This window comes from Microtus oregoni, unplaced genomic scaffold, assembly GCF_018167655.1.
Source record: "Microtus oregoni isolate MIOR12 unplaced genomic scaffold, Mior012 000046F_ref0000063, whole genome shotgun sequence".
Taxonomy (NCBI): Eukaryota; Metazoa; Chordata; class Mammalia; order Rodentia; family Cricetidae; genus Microtus; species Microtus oregoni.
In genome coordinates, this window is record NW_024543220.1 from 4,906,722 (window position 1) to 4,929,931 (window position 23,210).

Below are 23,210 nucleotides of genomic sequence, written 5' to 3' on the forward strand. Positions count from 1 at the left end.
GCCTGAACATACAAATAATACCAAGTGCAACATACACTATATTTCCCTGTGCATATTTTTGTTGTAATTTCTTCTGTGGGGGAGACGTAAAGCAATGTCTGAATGTTTTCCCAAAGTTCACACCAGGGAATCAACATGTTATTGTGCTTTCTTGCAGAACATAGGTGAGGAATTACTTACAAGGGTGTGAGCACCTCCCTAGCCCTACAACTGACTGCACCTAGAAAGTGTTACTCAGCAGGGAAGAGGGCTTCTATTGTAGTAACATTGATAGAGTATTTTTTCCTGTCTTCCCCACTACTGTGTGCTTTAGCCCTTCCCCCAGGCAGCACTGCAGGTGGCAGGGAGCATCTGGATACTCAGGGGAGAATCTTGTAACTTATCACCAGCCAGCTGGGATGATCTTGTACAAGGGGGCACAAATGAGCAACCCCAAGAAAGAGGCTCCTTGGCTTGGAGGACAGTCACACATAACACCCATATATACCTATAATAATGTTTGACTTATAACTTAAGCATAAGAAAAATTAAAAATATGGCCAACAACAACAGACTTTAAGAGCATTAGATCCCTGTCATTCTCAACACCCCCTGTTATGGCTTCACATCTTTCACTGTGACACTGTGAAAAGACACACAGCCTGTCTGCCACCTGTGTGGCACAATGTGAGGAGATGAATCAAGACGAATGTCAAGTATGGAGAACAAGGATTAGGTGCCTCTAGAAGGGATGCTTGCATATGAACACCCCAGGAGCTGCCATGCTGAGCTGGCAACCAGTTCACCTATAGCAAGTAAAATATATAGTGTGGATACACTGAAAAAAGGCCCACACACGACAGATCCAGATGTTGTAAGACTTGGTGATGCTACTTATCTTTTCATCTTTTTTTTTTTTTTTTTTTTTTTTTACGCCGGCAATGCACACACATGCATGGCTAGCCCATATATGGCAGTTCTGTTGAGCTTCTCCATATTGGGTTTCATGGTCCAACTTGATGAGAACCACTGAACAGGTTTCTTCCCCAAGAGGGCACCAGATCTCATTACAGATGAATGGAACTCAGGACCTTTGGAAGAGCAGGCAGTATTCTTAACTGCGGAGCCATCTCTCCATCCCTTATGCTATATAATTTAAAACTTTGGCATTATTAAAAAAAATTCTAGGGATGTTCATTTAATATGCTGGGACCTCAATTGACTTTAACTGAGTCTACAGAAAATAGAACCACAGGGAAAGGAGACCCACTATATTCTACAAGGCAAGTTCTCAACAAAAAATAGGTAAAATGAAAATATATGTAAAAAATAACATTCTGCCTAAGCCAGATATTTTATTAAGAAAATGCCATAAAAGATTAAATATTATAAACTGTTTTAAATATGAGGGTGCAATATTTACAAAAAGAAAATGATTCCTCAGGATGATTTATGTTAAAATTACAAAGAACTTAACAATACAAGAAAGTTTTTATATTTTCTCATTCAAATAGCATGGATCCTAGCCTCATCAGAAAAGCACTTGTTCTCAAATGTCTACATAAGAAATAATAATATGTAGATGCACTCAAAAAGACTTATACAACATCCTATAAGTGATGAAGTTATAGAACATAGATAAATCATGCCATAAAAGCTATAGTTTAAGAAGAATTGGAACTCAAGAAAAGTAAGAACTTAGAAAAATGGCAACAATGACTATAAATATTTCATGAACGTTCTACACAAGAGATCACTCACATAAAATTATAGGTAAAACTATGCCATGAGTTATTAGGTATTACATAAATGTAAAGCTTTAAATCATCAACAACAGTTGTCACTAGAACATATTAGTTATCTAAATCTGCTGAATTAATAAGCTAAGAAATATGGGAAGAAATATGAAAATTAAGCCTCTAAAGTAATAGGAAATAAAGAATACAGAAAATGCATGTGTTGGTAACTAATCAGAGTGGTTGCTCAAAAAAAGAATGATATGCAAAGGTGGCTGGGGATTTGTCACTCCTATAATTCCCCTATAAACCATCATCGCCAACATCTCTGTAACCACTGCAACAACAACCCAACAGCCATCACCACCATTGCTTCCCAACCATCACCCTCACCACCATGACCACCATCATCACAACTTCCAACACCACTGCCATTTATAGTATCATTGCTGCCATCACCATTTCAACTATCACAGCCATCTCCACCACGACCACCACCATCACCATTGACACCTCCATTACTATGATCACCACCACCCCTATCACCATCATCCCGCCACCATCATCATCCCCATCATGTCTTGTCTACCACCATGAAGTGCATGTTGCTGTGAATAAGCCCTATGAATCTGCTATACTTACACAAAGTAAATACAATTTTCATTTCCTTGACCTTTACATTCCCCCATTCAAGAAACTACAAAATCCTCAAATTGTCATGGTACCCTTAAGTATACCATATAACTCAACACCAATGGAACTGCAGATTTGGCTCTTAATTATTAAAGTGACTTATTTCTTTTCTACAGATAAACTTCCAGACAGCTGTCATTTTATACTGGCTCTCTCCTAGCATTCCTCTGCAAACTATGCAGAGAAGAGTGTTCATGTCAGAAAGTTGTTGTCCATAAAACAGAATATTTAATGCATGAAAACTCTTCACAACTAACTCCTTTTCTTCCCTGGACTCTGTTAAAACTTCTTCAAGAGGCTCTTCCACCACACCATCCTATTTAATAATATGAGTTCTTTTTTTTAATTGATTTTTATTGAGCTCTACATTTTTCTCTGCACCTCTTCCTGCCTCTCCTATCCCCTTAGACAATCAAGGCAGAGCTGATAGTGGGATCTCTAGAATTCCCTTACCCTGTTCAAAACCTCCAGCTTCCTAGCTTCTCTGGAAGGCCTACCATATCTTAACATTCTATGTGCTACTTAAGTCCCTTCATACTATAAGGTCCTTTCTGTAGATGTAGAGTGATTTCACTGTTGTTCCCTGCTGTTGTATTCACTGCTGTTGCATCCGTGGTCCTTGAGTAGCACACAGTAAGGACCCTGTGTTCCCAACAGTGCATATACTCTACCTAGGTGGGAGAATGTTGCGAGAGGTAAAAGATTTGATGCTCCTCCAATTATGTGTTCTGTACTAATGTTTTTAAAATTTTCAATTTTAGAATATTTGTTGATCTTCGGGCAGGCAGGCAACTAAGTCTCCTAAAAGGCTCATTCAATAGATGATATACCAATCAAAAAGAATATTAAATAGTTAAGCTTAACATTCTTAAAACAGACTAAAGCTTATCAATGAGAACAATGTTTCAAGTTGAAAATGAAATAGGTTACAGTTTACTCTCAGATTTATTAGGACTTCTGGTTCATTATATGTTAACACTGAATCCAGGACAACTCCTGGTATCTTCCCTACTCCCAGAGCCAATTTGCTCTTATATCACTGCTGAAAGCATTTAGTCAATGTATGTTAAAATTACAATACAAAATGATTAGTAATAGTGAAATACGAAGATCTGGCCTCTCTAACTTACACCTCACATTCTTCAGGTTCCTGACATAAATCCTTTGCTAAAACAGGTTTGGGTATTATTTCCTTTTAAGTTTTTTTTTATCTTTTGATTTTTCAAGTCAAGGTTTCTCTGTGTGGCCCCGGCTATCCTGGAGCTCATTCTGTAAACCAGGTTGGCCTCAGATTTGGAGATCTGCCTCCTTTAGCCACCTGAATGCTGGAATTAAAGATATGCACCACCACACCTGTTTTGGTTATTTTTAATGAGAGAAAATAAAAAGAAGTTTGAAAAAAAGAAGAGAAAAAGATGCCATCCATCCTTGCCTGGGTACTCCTTCCTCTGACTTTCTCAGACATGCAATTGGATACTTATGAGATGCCAGAACTTAAAATACACCAAGGATTTAGAGATGACCATATGCCACCGTTCCAACTAACAGGAGCCAAGAACTGCCTTATGTGATCAAGAACCAGTAGAAAGCCTTCTGCTCCACAGCAGAACATGTGCTGAGAGCTGCCAGCCTGCAGCTTGATTGCCAGAGTCTAGTATGTTCCCTGAGCAGTAAGCTGCCTCTGAGCAAGCCAGTCAGAAGCAGAAGACTCCAGCACTGGAGATCATTCCAGGGGCCCAACTGTGCCTCAACTGAAGCTGGGCACATCTCTGACATTTTCAGTGACAGCACACAACAAAAGATTTCTACTTTGTGCTGCTCTGGCATGTTGTTTTCCATTACTTCTAATACAAGAATTATCACAGCACCTTCCCACAGAGGAAGGAAACACTAAGGTTTCAGGCATAACACAGTGGAAAAACATCATCTTTCATTTGTTTTGCCCACATCTAGAACCAAAAACTGTACAAGATAAGTTATTCTTTGGCTTTGTGTCTGTCATGATCAGGTTAATACTTAGGAATTTTAAATTTTAAATATAAGAACTTGAATATTATGAACATTTTGTAATCAGGGGAAGATAAATAATGTATAGGGTTTGGGCTATAACACAGCGAAGACCTTAAAGATAAACCAGTCTATTATTCAAAAAACATTCTCTGTCAACTTGAAGAATAAACTTATGCTAATAAAATACTGTCACTATAATGATATGTAACATTAGTGGGTCAGAAAACAACAGAAAGGAGTTCATAACACTTATAATTTTAACATAAAAAATAAAGCATTAACCTCTTAGTATTTTATTCTAACACCAGAGTTACCTAAAGTCCTTGGACATAAAGGTTTAGCAGAAATACCTGTATATTAAATGAAAAGACAAAGTTTCCTTGTTACACACACACTCACACACACACACACACACACACACTCAATATAGAATCAGAAGGACTTTAGAATACTTCTGTGGGGGTGGGGGTAGGGTGGACCCGGTTTCAATTCTCAATACCTACAAGGTAGCTGTGTGTGGTTCCAGTAACTGATGACCTCTTATGTCCTCCATTGGCACACATACACTCATTGTATAGGCAAACATGCAGTCAAAACACCCATATACATAAACTAAAAATAAAGACTTCTTCAGTAGGGTTGGTAAGCTGGCTCTGCAGGTGATGGAGCTTACTGCTAAACATAAAAACTTACATTTGATTCCTAGAACTCACATAGTGAAAGGAAAAAACTGACACCCTCATATTATCCTGTAAGTTTCATAGCAGACACACATACATACACATACAGAAACACACAGACACACACAATACACACAAATGAATATATAAATATAACAAAAGGGATACCTCTATAATCCTAAGGGGAGAAATTTATTCCATAATTATGTTTTACTTCATGTGAAATAAGAAACTTTCATAAAAGTTTAAGAAGTACCATAAAGTATAAAAATGATATATCATTAGAGGAATTGATGGTATAGCTACTTTCCAAAAATAATATATGCCTGTATATGTAGTTTACTCATTGCACTACTTCAGATTGAATCCAAGGTGCATTGAGATACAACAGTAGGCCATTTTATTAAATCTCTTAATAGGCTAAAACTTAAAATGTGCAATTTTCACATGAAGGAAACAAAAGCTCTAAGGCCCACTGCAATGGGTGATACTAGCCACATGATTGTCCCTGGATTATACTCAATTCTCCATTCAGGAGTAAATGAAGAATAGAAAATGGAAAGCTGAAGAATCAAATTGTACGGGTGGGGATGCAGGTCAGAGAAAATAGCTTGCCTAGCATGTGCCAAGACTTTGTCCTTGGTTTAAAATATCAAATTGCAATATAAAACATTAACAACAATAATAAATTAAATAACAACTTGCAAAAATTCATAATTATGTAAAAAGACATAAAAATTAGAAATAAAAAAAATTAGTTTTATTTTTAGCCGGATAACTCATAAGAATTGAGTAAACTGGAGAATGAAAAGAGACAACTTATAATACCTGTAGTAGTGGTTTATATTTGAGAAAATACAATCATGGAAAAAGCAGTCAAAGATGTGATACAAATTACGCTGAGGCAAAACTTCTTCCTTGGAACTAGGAATGTAGGCTCAGTGTTGGTAGATATGCTAATTATGGCAGTCCACCATATTATCAAACTAAAAAGTTTTGTCTGGAAAATTATTATCTATTATGTCAGGAAAAGGAACCTTGAAAAAGGCAGGGAAAACATGGTTTTCCTCATGAATAGGGAAGTCTGTGCCTGCTTCTTAAAGACGGTAGGAGGAAAGAGGTACCCATCAGCCATTGAAAAGGAGTTTGATGAACAGAGAATGGCTGAATAATAACTCTTCTTCTCATTTTCTCTTCATTTCTAAAATATAAACTCAGATAAACAGGCAATGGGTCTAACCCAGGAAAGCACCAGCAGTGGTGTGATTCTGGGTGCTGAATATGGCTGCACGGAGGAATACTGCTTTCTTGCTGATTTGAGGCCAAGTCTCAGTGCTCTGGCTCGAGTGAGGGGCAGCTTGCAGTGATGTAACAATTGTGCTTCCCAGCTAGGAAATGTGAAATGCAACCGCGGGGGCAGGCTAACGAACACTGCAGTCTAAAGAATTCCGTAAACAATTCAGGGTACTTTTGAACAAATTTTCATTTACTTCTAAGAAAAAGATGACAACAAGCAGATGTCATGGACAGAGCAAGAGAATTACTGGTGAGAGTTTCTGGAAAAGCCTAAGGATGATGGGTCCACTGAAACACCTGCACTGACAATATCTGTAGCAGACACAGACACAAAAGGCTGTAAAACTTGATCCCGATAACATCAACATCACAGATAACTGAGAACAAGAGGAGGTTTATGTTCAGTGTGGTGTATGTATGGAATCTTTTAAAAGTTCAAACTCTAAGGTTTGTTTTCAGTATTTATTCATTTTTAATAGATTTAGATTCATGTGTTATAAATTCTTTGTGTGTAGGTGTTTTGTCTGTATGTTTCTCTGTGCACCATTTTGTATGCCTGGTGTCTGTGGAGGTCAGAAGAGAGCATCTGGCAGAAACGGGACTTACAGATGGTTTGTAAACAACCACGTGTGTGGTAGAAATTGAAGGCAGGTCTTCTGGAAGAGCAGTGTTCTTAAGCACTCACCTATCTTATACAGTCCCTTTTATTATTATCAACCCATTTTGTTAATATATAAATATTTTGTATTTCACTACAAAGTGTTCCCACGGGCTCACAATTTGAACACTTGCTCCCTAGCTGATAGTGTTGTTTTAGGATGGTAGCAAAAATTTTAGAAGGCATAGCCTAGTGGGAAGAAGTATGTTAATGTTGCTGGAAGCATGTTCCAGAATTCTGTTTCCTGATACTCCATTCAGCCGTCTGTCCATCCATCCATTTAATTCCTGATAGTCAGGATCACCTCAGGTCCAAAGTACCAGATCCTGACTTTGATCAGAAATCAGGAACCAAAGCTAACATGCCTACATGCTGTGAAGTAGGTAATAAGCATTAGGTAATTAATAGAGTCACTTAATAAAACAAGCATGGGAGGGACAGTATTCTCTAGGCCAAAGATCAGCAAACTGTATATATAAAGAGAGAGAAACCCATTTCCTTATTATGTTTCAGAGACCACAGGGCCTCTGTTCCAATTACTATACTCTGTCTTAAATAACCAAAGGGGGACACCTATGTTCCCCAAACTAAAAACTTTAATTTCATTAGGTTTTCATGTGTCATAAAGTATTATTCTTCTTTTGATATTTTCAACCTCTTAAAAATGTCAGCGCCACCTTGGCTTGCCAGCATTGCAAATGCAGACAGCAGGCCAGCTTTGCCCTGTGGGCTGTCATTTACCCGCTGACAGCTGTCTGAGACTACAATTGGTTCTTGTCACTATGCTACTAAATCTTGTGTATGCGTAAAAGATTTAATAGAAGGGAGAGCGTTCAACACTTTCAAAACATCTCAGTGGATCATACAACTTATTTTTCTGTAAAGAATTCCGCAAGAAAGCCAAGTTGCTGATCCACTTTATATGATAGTGTGTGGTGATAGGCACATGGCTGAGGAGGCTTATCACACTGGGAGAAGAATCTGTAGACCTCAAATGCCACAGGCAGCTCGCTTCACCCTGCCGACCAAATTATTGCTAATACTTCCTGAAGAGCATTCTGTAGATGTTTGCAAAAATACTTTTAAATTTACTGACAACTAAAATAAATTATTATAAGGCAATGGATGTCAATAATAAACCTAATTTCAAAAGACCCATGCAAAAGTCATTAGACTGCCATTTTTGATTACTTAATTTACGGTTTGCCAATAATTTTGCTAATGTAGGTTAATGAGTTTTTACATTTTGCAGTTATAAAACCTATCAGGTTAGATGATGCTGACTCCTCTAAAACTCTTTAATGGGAAATAAAACAGATCTTTAAAAAAAGTAATAGGATATTAATTGTGATTTCATGCAGTATATTTAAGAAGAGACTTGGCCTCATAAAATAAGAAACAAGGAGTTGAGTCTAGTAAAATCATTCCCAAGTTTGCTATTACTCACTCGTTTTAGGACAAGTCATTTAGTATCCATTCATCTATCCAGGATAGAAAATAATCGCACAAATTAACCTTTAACCATTTTATGGGGTTCTGAGACATCCATGGTAACTTCATGGACTGTGTTTGTAAGGTTAAAAATTCAGAACTTCTAGTTGCTAGTTTCTCCTAGGTGATATACATACTCACTTTGAAAAAGTTGCTATTGATTTGCTCAATGACATACAAAGTTCATGAAGTTTATACAGTCTAATTCTCTTTCAATACACTTTAAGATTTCTTTTCAGGAAAATTAACGGTAATTCTTTCAAAGATTCTCTAAAAGTATCCATTTTAAACTCCAACCAATTTATGATTAACTGTCTAAATTAATAAATTAGAAATAAAAGTCACTGGGTATATGTTTTGTTAAAAACTAGGTTTTATGTAAATTTTGTTCTTCAATCCCATGATAATTTAATAAGGTAAGTGTAAATATCATGCTGTAGCTTGCTCAGATGGATATTTTGAAAGATAAGGTAACTTGCAAAGGCTGCAGCTGATGAGTCAAGACTTTAAATGACATGATGTCCACATAATTAGTCAACTAAGCCCTGGACTCACCCTGTTACTAAACTGTATATTTATGAAGGTTTGAGCAGAAACATGATGTCAAGCTTAACCTTCATTTTGTTTGCTCTCTACAGTTCAAATATCTGAACATCCTTTAGCCTTTAAGCATTCTGGGTTGCTATAAGTATACACAGCTTCCATATGAACAGAGATTTAGAAAGTGTCATGGTTCTTGTTGACATCCTTCAGTGGCTATGAAGTTTGGTGCCCTTAAAAACAAAAAAACAACCAAAAAAAAAAAAAGAGGACCAAACCTTGTACTGATTTCTTTCCTTACTAAATTATGTAGGTTTATTATTCACTGATACATAAAATTATAAGGACTATTCATATTAGTGAGGTAGTATGTGATGTTTCAATATGGGTAATATATAAAACAGATGAAATGCATCTATTTCTTTGCTTATTATTTTATTACAGTAAAATCTTTTAGAAACGTTTGTTCCACCTTCTTGAAATAAACATCATAGCTGTTTAGTGTCACCATCCTATGCAACAGCACACCAATTTTAGTTGTCCCTCTCTAGCTGGAATACAGAATCCATTATTAACCTGTCTCCAGCCTCTGGTTATTATCATGTTGCTCTTACCATTCAGAAGACAAACATTTTTAGATTTCACATTTGAACAAGACAATGCTGACTTTGCCTTTCTGGGTCTGGCTTATTTCACTTAGCAAAGCAATTTCTCTTTGATCATTGTTGCTACAAATGACTGGTTTATATTCCCGAGAGAGGTCAAACGGTCTTCCACTATATGTATGCATATCACTTTCTTCATCTGTTTAACAATGATTACACACTCAGGATGTGCTCATTAGGTTTTTTTTGTTTCATTTTCTTTTGTTATAGGAATTATGTTCTAGAGTCAGGGTTAATGGGGGAAATTATTAGAAAACCTTTTTTGACCCTATTTTGTCTCTTGAGTGTTTTAAAAAAATATTCTACAAGCATACATCCTGTTATAAAGACATGAGTGTGAAGAGTATTTTAAAAGAATCATAGAAGATATCATCCATGAAGTATTTATCTTGGAAATAAGGCTAATTAATTTATTAAATTTCTCATCAATAATAAAATTCTTTATGGGAAATATGACATTCATCAAGGGGGAAGGAATGAGAAAGATAATTATGGAGTATAACACAGAGGTAGGTGGTTGCCCACCAGAGAACCAAGTGGCTCAAAAGGAACGAGAAATAAATGAATAGCCCCTCAGGATGAAGACAGTGAAGATCATCTTGAATACTTGTGCTGAAGACATGATATACAGTTCCTATCAACTTACATTAGAATATTGATATTTTATATAAGAAAAAATAATAATACTGAGTTTTAAATTTTTTGCTTCTTTACCAATTCATTCTTTACCAATTCATTGCTAAAGTTATCTTTCTTCTTGCATGCATGCAAGATATCCATTGAAAATTACCTTCAAATTCTTGGTAAAATTGAACATATTACATTTTAATAGTCATATTTCAAAACAATCCTTTTAAATGAAGTGAATGGGATTCTCCAGGTAGAAACTGGCTTTCCTGATTGAGGACGTAACAGGCAAAGAACAAGATAAAATGCACTCTAGATAATCAAAGATACAGATCTAAAATTAGAGCAAACACATCCTCAAACTTTCTAAGAATTGCAACAGTTAGATAAAACCAATTAGAATCCCAGTGATTCATGGGCATGGATAACGTTACAAAAGTTATGTGTTTACCTGCAGATATGTAATCACAAATAACTACCTTCCATTTGCTTGTTTCCAAAAGCATAGTGTGGTAGACTGCTGATCTAATTTGAATCACCAGCCTCTTTACTAACACTTATGTTTTTCCATACTAAAAATGCCTATTTTTCTTTTTAAATCACCAAATGGCAACTATGAATGATGTCTTCTTGAATGAGAATGTCACAAGATTAAACTTTAAAAACTCAAAGTAGCAGGTAGCTGATGCAATGTAGCATTTTCTTTCTAGTTTTCACCCAATTTCACTTGTAGCAACTCTGCATTTGACCCCAAATATGAAGATATTCTAATCTAGTGTCACCTCAACTGCTCTATGTATTGCAAAATAACACTTATTTACGAGGTGGAATTGAATGAAAGTTACAGCATTTTCAACAAGAAAAGCCATCTCTCTGTCAATGCAAGTCAAGTATCTTTAGTACAATGTAAGGTGTTAAATGGTTGCTTCCTTTCTAAAAGCATGGCCATAATTCTTTGAGGGTAAGAGGATTCCAAAAGAAGTCTTTTTCTTCTATTTTTTTAACTTTTTATTGATTCTTTGTAGATTTTATATCATGCATCCTCATCCCACTCAGCTTTCTATCCTACAGTTCTCCCCTCTGTCCTTCCAATCTCTCCTGCCCCAAAATAAAATTAAAAAGTAAAACCAAAACCAAATAAACATAACAACAAACAAACAAAAAATAAAAACAAAACCAATCAAACAAAAAACAAATAAGTAAACTCTTGATGTGAAATAGTGTGGCTCAGTGAGTCACACAGTATACCCTTTAGTCCATACATCTCTGCTTGTAAGTGTTCATTGTAAGGCGTCATTGATCTTGTTCCAGGCCTTTCGTTTCTGATAAACTACTGTGACTGTGTCTTCACTAGGATTCCTATTGGTTATCCTGTTGTTGCTTTGTGTCATGGGGATCCTTTAGCTTTGGATCTGCAGGTCTGGCCCCCTCACATGCTCCACCAGTGCATAGATGAGGTAGATCTTGCAGTGAGCTGCCTTTTAGCCCTGGCTTTGGGCCTAGGTGGTAGCTGGGTTGGCCAGTTCATCAGCTTTCGCTCATCTTTACCACCAAGGAGAGGTCTCCAGCACTGCCCAGGTTAGCTCTCACAATGCAGCATGCATCAAGGAGTGAGGGCCAGTTCTCCTGCTCTCAAGCCTTGGATCAGGCTCACTCATACTCACATCACTAGGGACAGCTCTGGTGTTTTTCCAGAAGTGCAGGGCCTGTTCTCCCAATTTCTGAACTTGGTAAGGGACAGGGCCAGTTCTTCCATTCTCATGCCCCCATGGCCAGTTTTCCTCCCTGTTGTAGGTGACAAGAGGTGTGGGGGGTATATTTCCCTTAACCTTGCCACCCTATGACATATGAGGGAGGAGTTGGGGTAACTCTCCTGCTCTCATGTCCATAGGAATAATACATCTGTGCCCCACTCTCAATGGGGTCAGTTCTAGTGTTCTGCCCAGGAGACGTGCAGGGTCCTTTCTCCTGTATGCTACAACTGGTGAAAGGTAGGGCCAACTCTCCCACCAGCTAAAGGTACCAAGGAATAAGAGGGAAAGGCAACTTTCCCTCACCCGTGCCACCACATGACATATGAGGGAGGGGAGGTGGCAGCTTTCTTCCTCTCTTATCTATAGGACGGGCTCACTGCACCCCTACCAACAGGATCAGCTCTACTATGCTGCCCAGGAAAGGCAGAGCCTGTTTTCCTGAGTGCTTCTGCCAGTGAGGGGCAATACCAATTCTCCCTATCTCATGACCTCAGGGCCAGCTCTCCCACCCACCCCACACAGCAAGGGGTGGTAGGAGGTGAAGTCATCTCTTCCTCACCCACTTCATCTTATGGCACATGATGGGCAGGAACAGCTCTCTTGATCTCATACCATCCAGGCCAGATCACCTGTGCCCACATCAACAGAGTCAGCTCTACTATGCTGCCAGGGCAAGATGCAGGGTCTGTTTCCCTGAGTGCTGCAGCCGGTGAGCTGCAGGGCCAGTTCTCCCTAGTGAGGAGTGGAACCAACGCTGTGCAGCCCTATCTTTACTGGGTTTTGTGTGTGTGTGTGTGTGTGTGTGTGTGTGTGTGTGTGTGGTAGCAAATGAACATTAACACAGAGCATAGGTGCGGCAGGGCCATGGACCCAGACATAGTCCTTGGCAGCAGCCCAGGTATAGTTGACACCATAACCCTGGGTGGTGGCGCAGGCCACTCAGATCTGTATGGCCCTGGCAGAGGTTCAGCCATTGGACACTAACATGACCCTATGTGGTAGTATGGCCCTGATGTCCACATGACCCTTGGTGGCAATATAGGCTATAGATATCAACAGAGACCCTAGCTTTGGTTGGATTAGGGACCAAGACATAGTCCTTGGCAGCATCCAAGGCCTGGATGTCACCATGGCTCCGATTGGCTATGTAGACCACTCAGGCATGGACCCAGTAGCAGTGTGGCCCTCAAATACCCACATTGCCCAGATTGTGGCCCAGATTCTGGGCATCTGCATAGCCTTCGTTTAATTGCAACAGAAGCCTCAAATAACAATGTAGATAGACCCTGACTGTGGCAGGGCCAGGAACCCAGACATTGCTCCAGTCCCAGCTTGGGCCATATCACTCATGTCTGTGTTGGGAAGCAGAATAGCCACTGGAGTTTTCATAGCACTCTTGAGCCTGCTGCTCTCACACAAGCCAGCCTGTAAGAAGGACCCCTGGCTGATATCAGAGGACCTCATCAGTCAATAGCTCTCTCCACTAATAGATACAATCCTCTAAACAGTAACAGGCTGATTGTTCTCAGACTTGATACAAATAATGTGGCTTCGGCTAAGCATTCGTTTCTTTCCTCTAGAGGTCTGGTTTGAAGTGCATGCTACATGAGGGCCTGAGTATATATGTGACTAGCCGCTGGTACATTTCCAGGCCAAGCCTCAAATGAGCTTTCTAACAACAATATCATTTGTCACAAAGTGATTAATTATACCTTCAATGACCAAATGACAAAGGACTCAGAACTGGTGACTTTCTTTCATGACCATAATCTGGGCCCTTTTGCCTAATTTGCTATGGAACCTTTCCAATGTTAAATCATAGCCACGATTTAATTTATAAGACAAGGTTTCTAGGTTCTCTTTGAGAATCACAGTGGTGACTGAGAACCTTGAAAACGATGCACAGATATTTTATTTCAGCGAGACTGCCCGAATGATATTATTTGTTCCTAGAAGAATCCCGACCCGGGACATGACATTGGTCTTGGTACCATTCCATCACAGCTACTATACATATAAAAAGAGACTCGAATCCATCCATCAGGATTCTTCTCCACTTGCTTTATAAAGTCTAGGATGTAAGTGAGAAAGGAGTGGAAATACTGAAGGTATTAACAGGCTCCAGTGCTCAATTACTCTACCTATCAGAGCTTTCTTCCACCTGTCTCCAGAAAGACTAGGATGTGGACAGGAAGGACTGAAATACTGGAGAAATTCATGGGTAATGATGCCTGGATACCTAGAACAACTTACACAGCAAGACTTAAGTTACAGAAAATGCAAATCCTATGTAAAGGAGTCGACAGTACTTCTGGATCATGAGAAGCACTGCTTTATTTTTGAGAAATTTCCCATGATCACACAAGATGAATGGGGCCCAGTGACTAGAAGAAAGCATGGATTTTGGAGGTAGATTGCCTCTTTATCTAAGTTCTATTTCAACCAATTCCTAGTTGTGTTATCTTGTACAAGTCACTCAGCATCTTTTTCTTTCTAATTATCTGTTTGATGCAGATAATATTTCTATTAAGTTGCTGCCAAGACTAAATGAATTTATAATGGAAACACATGTAAACTGGCATATTATAAGTTCTTAAAATGTATTGCCACTATCTTAGTTACTTATATTAATTAATTTATTGTAGAATAATTTCATCTATAGTCTTCATTACTTTTAGAGCAAGTTAGATTCACAGTGAAATAAAAATTCCTCCTTAAGTGTTCTGCCACTGGTCTAGCATTGCATTCTCCACAGAGTGGCACATTCATTACAGCTGAACCTACAGACACATGTCCTTGTTGGCCTAAGTCCACAGTTCACACTAGCATTCATTGTCAGTGTTGTGTACTCTATGAGTTTGGACACACACACACACACACACACATACACACACACACACATACACACACACTCATATATAGATCTGTACCCATCTTCACATATAAGGTGTATTTTTAATGCCTTAAAATACCTCTTTAGGGTTGCTATTCTTTCTTGTAGGTTTTAGAAAGAAGAGTAAGTTCATTTAATTTTCAATAAAAGGTTTTGAAATAGTGAAACAGGCTTAGCAGCATCCTGGTATATTTTAGCCTAGTTGGAAACCAATACAGAAGAATAATATAGATATTCTGGGGTGAAATACATTTGAAAAGTATTAAGGTAAATTTCTACTTCTGTCAGACTTATTTAAAATGGCACTGTTCACTGTGGGTTTTCAGAAGAGATATATGGGACGGCAAATTTCCCAATCTCATATCATCTTTTTAGTCTTCTTTAAGTAAAATATCATATAAGACCTGTGTCTTGTCCCTCTAGTTGTAATAGGAGGTTTATCCCCTGCTTCATAGGGACTGCACTGAGAACCTACCGATGAGTGGGGATGACAAGACGAATGGCCATGAATGTGAAGTTTCACGAGGTCACGTGTCAGCAGGGATAAGGAGGAAAAACATGATAGAACTGTTTATTTCAAGCTCTGCAAACAGGTCCAAAAGAAGAAGATATAAATAAACTGGTAACAGACAGGGAGGACAGATGAGTAGGTCCCTGCTGCCAGGTCACTAAGGAAGAGAGATAGTGCCAGAGACCCAGAGTAGATGCAATACAAAAGGTTTGAGGAGGGCAGGTATGCACTGTGAGGTCATATGGACCTCATCTGGAGCACTTGTGGATAAAGGTCAAAGGCTCTTCCCTCCTAAAACCTTTAGGATATTAAATCACTTCAAACAAAACATGTTCCTAAAATATATACATGCAATCAATTCATTTTGAAAGGGCCATGAATGAAGCAAGCGCAGGAATTAAGATACATTCAGGAACCAGTTTCGCATGATGTTCCTCTGGCAGTCTCATCATCCCTTTGGTGAGATGCTAATAAAGGTCAGGCAGACAGTTCAGAGAATGGGAAGAACCTGTCATTCACTGTCAGTGGAAACTGCCTGTCTATAATTCCCTCAGCAACAGCTTTATATCACAGCATATGTTAATTAGTCTTCAAGCCTAAGCCTACAGATTTGCTGTGCTCAGAATTTGTTTGCTTCATTTTGTTTCTATTTTTCAGGAAAGTATGCAAGTGAATGGATTTGGCTTTTAAGTGTTCTATAGTTTATTGTGCTTACATAATCAATTTGTGCTCACTTTAAATATTCTAACAGTCCAATTTATTATGTTCTCTAAATTACTTAATTTTAGCATATCTAAATTTTATTGGCATATGGGTAGGAAGAACTAAAAAAAGACACCAATAAGGGTGAAAATAATAATATTCATGAGATATGAGTAGATCAGTGTAGATATTTTTAGCAGGAGACATTCAATGAAATTTAAATAGAACTGAACCCAAGGCTTTGTCAAATACAAAAAATATTCTAAAGGATTCTGATACTTGGCTAAAAGCAAATTCATAAATTGCATACTTAGAGAAATGAACTCCCAAAAATATTTTAAGGCGGCATTAATAAGAAGCAACAGATATCAAGAAGCTCAGAGGACAATATTTTTTTTAAAATAGAGGAAAATGCTAGCACATTAGACTAGAGTGCTAGTAGTTCTAGAATATTCTTGCACCCATATCATTGTTTGATCATTACTACAAGCATAAAAGGAGCCAGAGCTATTAAACATAAGTTTTTCCCACATGTAGTAGTAAAAGACTTGTGTAGGAAACAACTTAAAATATTTATTTTCAAAGTTTAAGAAAACACTATTATTCACAAAAACTAAATGTATGCTATTAAGATTCAAGACTACTTATGACTTACTTAACACACATGCTAACCCACTGACCCATTCTCCTCCCATTTCCCCACTTTACCTTTTATGATCAGTACCCTCCTTGTTAAACTGCCATTACAAGTCAAAGCATTACTTAATATCAGTAAGCCACTTAAGAATAATTTAAATATTCTACTCACATTCAACTAGAAGCCAGTTTCTAATGATTTCACAGAGAAAATTATACATAAACCCAAATCCCACCTTTAAACTGTAAGAGAAACATGTAGAGGTAGTTGACTATAATGTGAGGTAACACAAGGTGCCAGTTTCTTCTCACTGAAAATCTATAAAAAGGAACATAGGTTTAAAAAGTTTTGATCTTCTCTGATTTTTGTTAAAAGCAGGCTGTAAAACTTGATAAATGGCTTCAGCAATATTATATGACAAGATTTAGTCAGGAAACATTAGTTTAATAAAAGTCATTCCTAAAAGTTCATGCAATATGCTCACATTTATCATGTTTCCCTAGTCAGAAAAACATAGAACATGATGAAAGGTGGGAGAAACAAGGGCCTTGGCATCTGTCTTGACCCCAGCTCTATTCCTGCAGCTCTCGGTGGCCTGAATGTTTCACACACAGAAGAAAACTGGTGGTGCATGGCACAGCCTTTCTGCCACACTCGCTTGGCTTTACACTGGAATTGGAATACACTTCCATAGTCATGTCTTTGCTTCTGCAACCCTGGCTCTTAGGTAGCATGTTCCAATTTTGCAATATTCTTTTTTTATTAATTAAATTTTTTTCATTTATTTTACATCCCGACAACAGTTTTCCCTCCCTCCCTCCTCTCGTCCCACCTCCGTTTTTGCCTCTCCCTCTTCCATTACTCTGTTTCTGTTAGGAACATAGCAGGCTTGTTGATACATGAGTATCAACAAGTATGGCATATCAAGTTGAGATAAGACTAAGCTCCTCCCTTTGTATAAAGGCTGAGCAAGGCAACCCAGTATGAGCCAATCGTGCAATATTCTTCTCAGGACAATAAAATTAGAGACCAGATGTCGAGTCCGATGCTTGACTAATGACTAGTGATTTAACTGTTCTTCCTAGAGGAGGTCCTGGTGTTCTTCAGAACTTTCTGAAAAGTACAAACCCTTGTTACAACATAAAGGAACATATATTTGGTCACCAATGTCCTTGCTCTAACACTCTATTACCAATCACCCCAATTCAATAATCTAGTTTAATCCTCTTTCAGTAACTGAATAATTTATTTGACTCTTTAAGGGTTAGTCATTTTGATCTTGGCCCAGCCTTTGCACCTTGTCTCCTGCTGTCCCTGAACTGAGGAGTGGAGCAGGGCACATCATGGAATTGTGAAGGTAAAACCACACACCAGACTCATCACATTGTTGGGGATGCTGTGGGAAATCCATCCTTAGAGATGCTAAGCAGCCTCTGCAAGAAACAGCCAAGGAGGTGATGTTGAGAAGCAGTGGCAGCAACTCCTTCCCATTTCAACAGAATTCTTTACAAAATGTATGAGAATTAATTTTCAAGTTGTCATGCACATGGTATCATTTTTTCAAACTTTTAATTTGAATTTTTTGTAGACTTTACATCACACATTCTGATCCCACTCATCTCCTCATCCCCTCACTTCTCCCCTTCGCTCTTACAACCTGCACCCCAAAACAAAATTTAAAAGTTTTTTTTAAAAAAAACCAAACCAAATAAACAAAGCTAAATTAAAAACAAATCTTGGTGTGGAAGCTGTAGTGTAGCCCAGTGAGCCACACAGAATGCCCTTTAGTCCATACATCTTTGCTTGTGAGCTTCATTGCTATGAGCCAATGGTCTGGTTCCAGGCCCTCTTGCACATTCTGTTGCTGCCTTTTGTCATGGAGATCCTGAAACTTTGGATCTGCAGGTCAGGCCCCTTCACATGTGCCAGCAGTGCACAAATGAGGTAGATCTTGCAGTGAACTACCTTGGGGCCCTGTCTTTGAGCCTGGGTGGTGGCTGGGTTGGTCAGTCCACTAGCTTACCCTCATTTCTTTCACAATGCAGCAGACAAACAAGTAGTGGGATCCAGTTATCCTGTTCTCAGGTCCTGGGCTCCAGGTCATTCACTCACTGCCGGGGCCAGCTCTACTGTTTTGTCCAGGAGAGTTGCAGGGCCTGCTCTCCCAATTGCTGCAGGGCCTGCTCTCCCAAGAGCTGTAGGACCAGTTCTTCCATTTTTATGCCCTCCATGGCCAGTTCTTCTGCCTGCCACAAGTGGTAAGGGATGAGGGCAGTCATATTCCCCTAACCTTGGGAAGAGGGGCAGTTCTGCTCTCATCCATGGGCCCTGCTAACAAGATCAGTTCTAGTGTGCTGCCCACGTGAGGCTCAGGACCCTCTCTCCCATGTGTTGCAGCTGGTAAGGGCAGAAAGAACGCTCCCACTCTGGTGACCTCAGGGCCAGCTCTCTCACAAAGAACCATTTTACTGAGGTCATCAAACTCTCTGTAATTACAACATTTACAAAACCTTTTACCTCTGTTCCTAAATGCAAATATTCATAGAAAAACCTGTTATTCTGTAACATCTTCAGGCATTAGCTAAATGCTGCAACTGGTTCCTAAATCACTCAAGTATCAAGTATGCATGGTTTAAGTCCCTTCTCCTATAACCAATGAAGAGCCCAATTATTCCAGTAATCGGGGAGTGTAGTTTTCCCCAAAGTTCTCAGGAAGCTGACATGTATGTGCTCATGATGGAAGGAAAAATACAGAGCCCGAAACTGGTGATTTCTGACCTGAGTCAAAAGAGCTCAGAATTGGGTAGAATGTGGGGAAAAAGGCAAGCAATAACAAAAACGTAAAAATAAACAAACAGCATTATTAAGAGATATTGCTCATTGAATTAAAACCACTGACCCAAAATGGGAAAACTAAGACAAACATAGAAAAAAAAAGCAGAGATTTTATAGTTGCATGAAAGAAAGGTGAATTACGTAGTAAATATAGGTTTGTATATACTTTGCAAAGTTCAACCACATATGGGTCAATGCTGGCTCTGTGATTACCCTATGGTTGTAGCAATATTTTAGCACTCTGAAGTTTATCTTTACTTTCTCTACTAGAGCCCAAGTCTTAGCTCACTGAAACCTCAGACCAGCCTGGGGGCCAGATGGATGTGAAAGTGAAGATAATGGCCTTTCACTTGTGAAAGAGTTTAAAGACTGTTGAAGTTGGTGATAATGGCTTACAGAAATTGTGTGTAATGTTGCATTAACTGGTAATTATCATCATTATTAAACTCACAGCCAAACACTCAGGGTGCACTCTACGGGGCACAGTAACTGCATGAAGGGCATCACCTGTGTCCTCTAGGAGCATGCCTGGTAACTCCAAATGCAGAGACTTTAACACTCAGGACATAGGGAAAAACTGGAGTGTATTATGCAGCCTAGAACCATGCAGTTTAGAAATGAGGAGAAATGGCTAAACATAACTTTTGAAACTGTCTTAAAACATATAAGTCTAAAAACAAACAAGCAAGAAATACAAGAGAAATCCACCAAGAATATTAACTGTGAAAAATACCCTATATTGTTAAACCCTTATTTAAAACATCCAAAAGATTTTTAAGAAGCTCATTTCCTCATCCTGAACAGTAATGATCAGACTGACATTTCTAGTTTTGGCAAGCCATCAGCATTGAGAGACAGAGAGAAGTCAGACCTGACTATATCTTCAGTGTGTTTTTGAGTATTCTGGTTCCTGCCTCTCTCTGTTTGTTGTGTTCCCAGATCTATGATTAACACCCATGCATTAGCACAACTCTGCATTGTAAGCAAGGCCAGAGCTCCTTCCCAGTGAGGCTGAGGGATGGGGTTAATGAGAAGTGAGGCCGGGGATGAATGAACAGGAACATGCCAGTGCTGAAGTAATTGAGCATGAATATCAAACACTAAGTCAGGAATGGTCTTCACTTGCAGAGGGAAGGACTGATCAGCGGGCGGGCAGATGGGGCTTGCATAAACCTGCTTTCCGGCCAATCCCAGAGCTGCATTCACAATAGCCTTGGTTCCCTTATTACATTTCTAAATTCCTTTCTCTTTCACCCCCCTTTCCTTGTCTTCCTTTTTGCCTTTTGTTCCTAAAACATTTATTATTATATTTTGAGAAATTTATACATGAGTCCTGTTTTTACATTATTTCCTCCCCACAGTCTCCCCTACTCTAGCTCTGTCTTCCGTATTCCATCACTCTTCTTTAAATATGAGTGTGCACATGCGCACGCGGACACACACACACACACACGCACACACACACAGACACACACACAGACACACACACACAGACACATACACACAGACACACACACACGCACACACACGCACACATACACACACACACATGCACACACACAGACACACACACATACACACACATACACACAGACACACACACACAGACACACACATACACACACAGATACACACACATACAGACACACACACACACACAGACACACAGACACACAGACACACACAGACACACACACACACAGACACACACACGCACGCGCGGTGTGCACTGAGGCTACCATCAGGGGCCTTGTCCTAAGAGAAGATTGATTCCACTCTTTAAATTGTTTTTGAGATTTTATTCTTTTTTAATTCAGAGGTATGAATGTTTGTACAAATGTATGTTTGTGCAGGGGCACGCTGGAACTGGAGTCACAGACCTTGTGAGCTCCCACGTGCATGCTGGGTATTAAGCTGGTCCTCCAGAAGAGTAGGCAGTGCTCTTAACTACTGTGCCATTTCTCTGCCCCCCTCTGCCACTTTTAGTAGTCATTGCTTGCCTGTAGCTATTCAGCTACTATTTCCTGTGCATTAAAAAAATTATCTAATCTCTTCCCAGCCATAAAAGAAATTTACTTTATGATCACAGTCACTGCAGTTTCTTTAAAAGAAAATACGTATGATTTGGCTGTACCAGTTAAAAATAATATACATTAGTACTATGACTTGTCCATTAAAATATCTGTATTGAATTCTAAAACTTGTGGAATGTTTCTTTAATCAGTAACTACTGTAATTCATTACTGTGTGATTCCATCATCCCCAGTTAGACCTTTTATATGGTTTTTAAGTGTCAAGAATCTTAAGAAAATTTGCAATAACAGTGAAGAAGAGTAGTTATTACTAATCTCATAGTAATTTTGTTCAAAACAAAAAAAACAAATATTATAGAAAAACTTTGATTCTGAAATTCAAGGAATACACAATTACGCACATTTATAAAAACATTTCTAAAAACATTTTCATAAGTTTACATTGAGAGAAAATAGACACAGCTTAAATACATTCATTGGGAATTGGTTAAGTAAAATAATAATACAACACATTTGTTAAATAAGATAAAATATTTTTGAAAACACATAATAACCAATGAGAATATAAACAGCAATAGGTTATTAACATGCCTAGCAAACTATAAACATACTGAATATGCTTGAAGTGTTGATTACTACATATTTGATGGTGATAGATCTTCTAATACTATGTTTCCATTTGTCAACTATAAACTTTTTTTTAATATATTAACAATTCTACAGCAAAAAGTATGAAAATAAGCAAAGATTTTTCAATCCATATTCACCATCCAAGACAGTCATGTGAGAGCAATGGCAGAAGAGAAAGCTTGAGTATTAAAGTGAGTGTGCTTTACCTTCTCAGTGTAGAACTCTTTGACTTCAGGCCTAATAGAATCAAAGTCCCCATTGATGAATTCAGGCAAAAAGCTGAAAGAAACAGTTTCATGTAAGTTAACTAGACCAATCCATTCATTTGTGAGCTTTTAAACTACAGTTCTAAGGACCAGAGGAAAAATTAAGATACTTGAAACAAGAGGAAACATGGACAGTTTTCAGAGTAGATGAAAAGTCCTAGCACACACCCCTGGCTTCAGGACAGTGGAGACCGACAACCACAAGCTCAAGTTGAACCATCAGCATTTATTGTTTCAAAGAAATAAGTACTGAAGAAGGCAACTGTTTAAAAAAACTCAACTAAGAAACATACTTTCCCCCTTTTCTAGTAACTTCTCACTGTACATAGATCTTTATGTCATTTAACTCTTAAATAAGCTAGGAGATTTCAAGGGATTTGAACAGAATGGATCTGTGATGAAGTTGAGCTGACACTTTCCAAATACTTGATGACATATTTCTAAAAATAAGAGTCTTAAAATAATCATATAAAGACCATTTTTCTTTTCTTTTCCCCTTCCTTCCTTCCTTCCTTCCTTCCTTCCTTCTTTCCTTCCCTCCCTCCCTCCCTCCCCTCCTCCTCCTCCTCCTCCT

General features: G+C 38.5%; 1 protein-coding gene across 2 annotated transcripts in view; it reads right to left on the reverse strand.

Moving 5' to 3' along the window:
• Positions 1-23,210, reverse strand: part of Tpk1 (thiamin pyrophosphokinase 1) — a 362,458-nt gene that overhangs the window by 199,213 nt on the left and 140,035 nt on the right. For both annotated transcript variants that reach the window (XM_041634882.1, XM_041634881.1), the window contains exon 5: positions 22,577-22,649. In XM_041634882.1, coding sequence (XP_041490816.1) covers positions 22,577-22,649 — 73 coding nt within the window. The remainder of the gene's footprint in view (positions 1-22,576; positions 22,650-23,210) is intronic.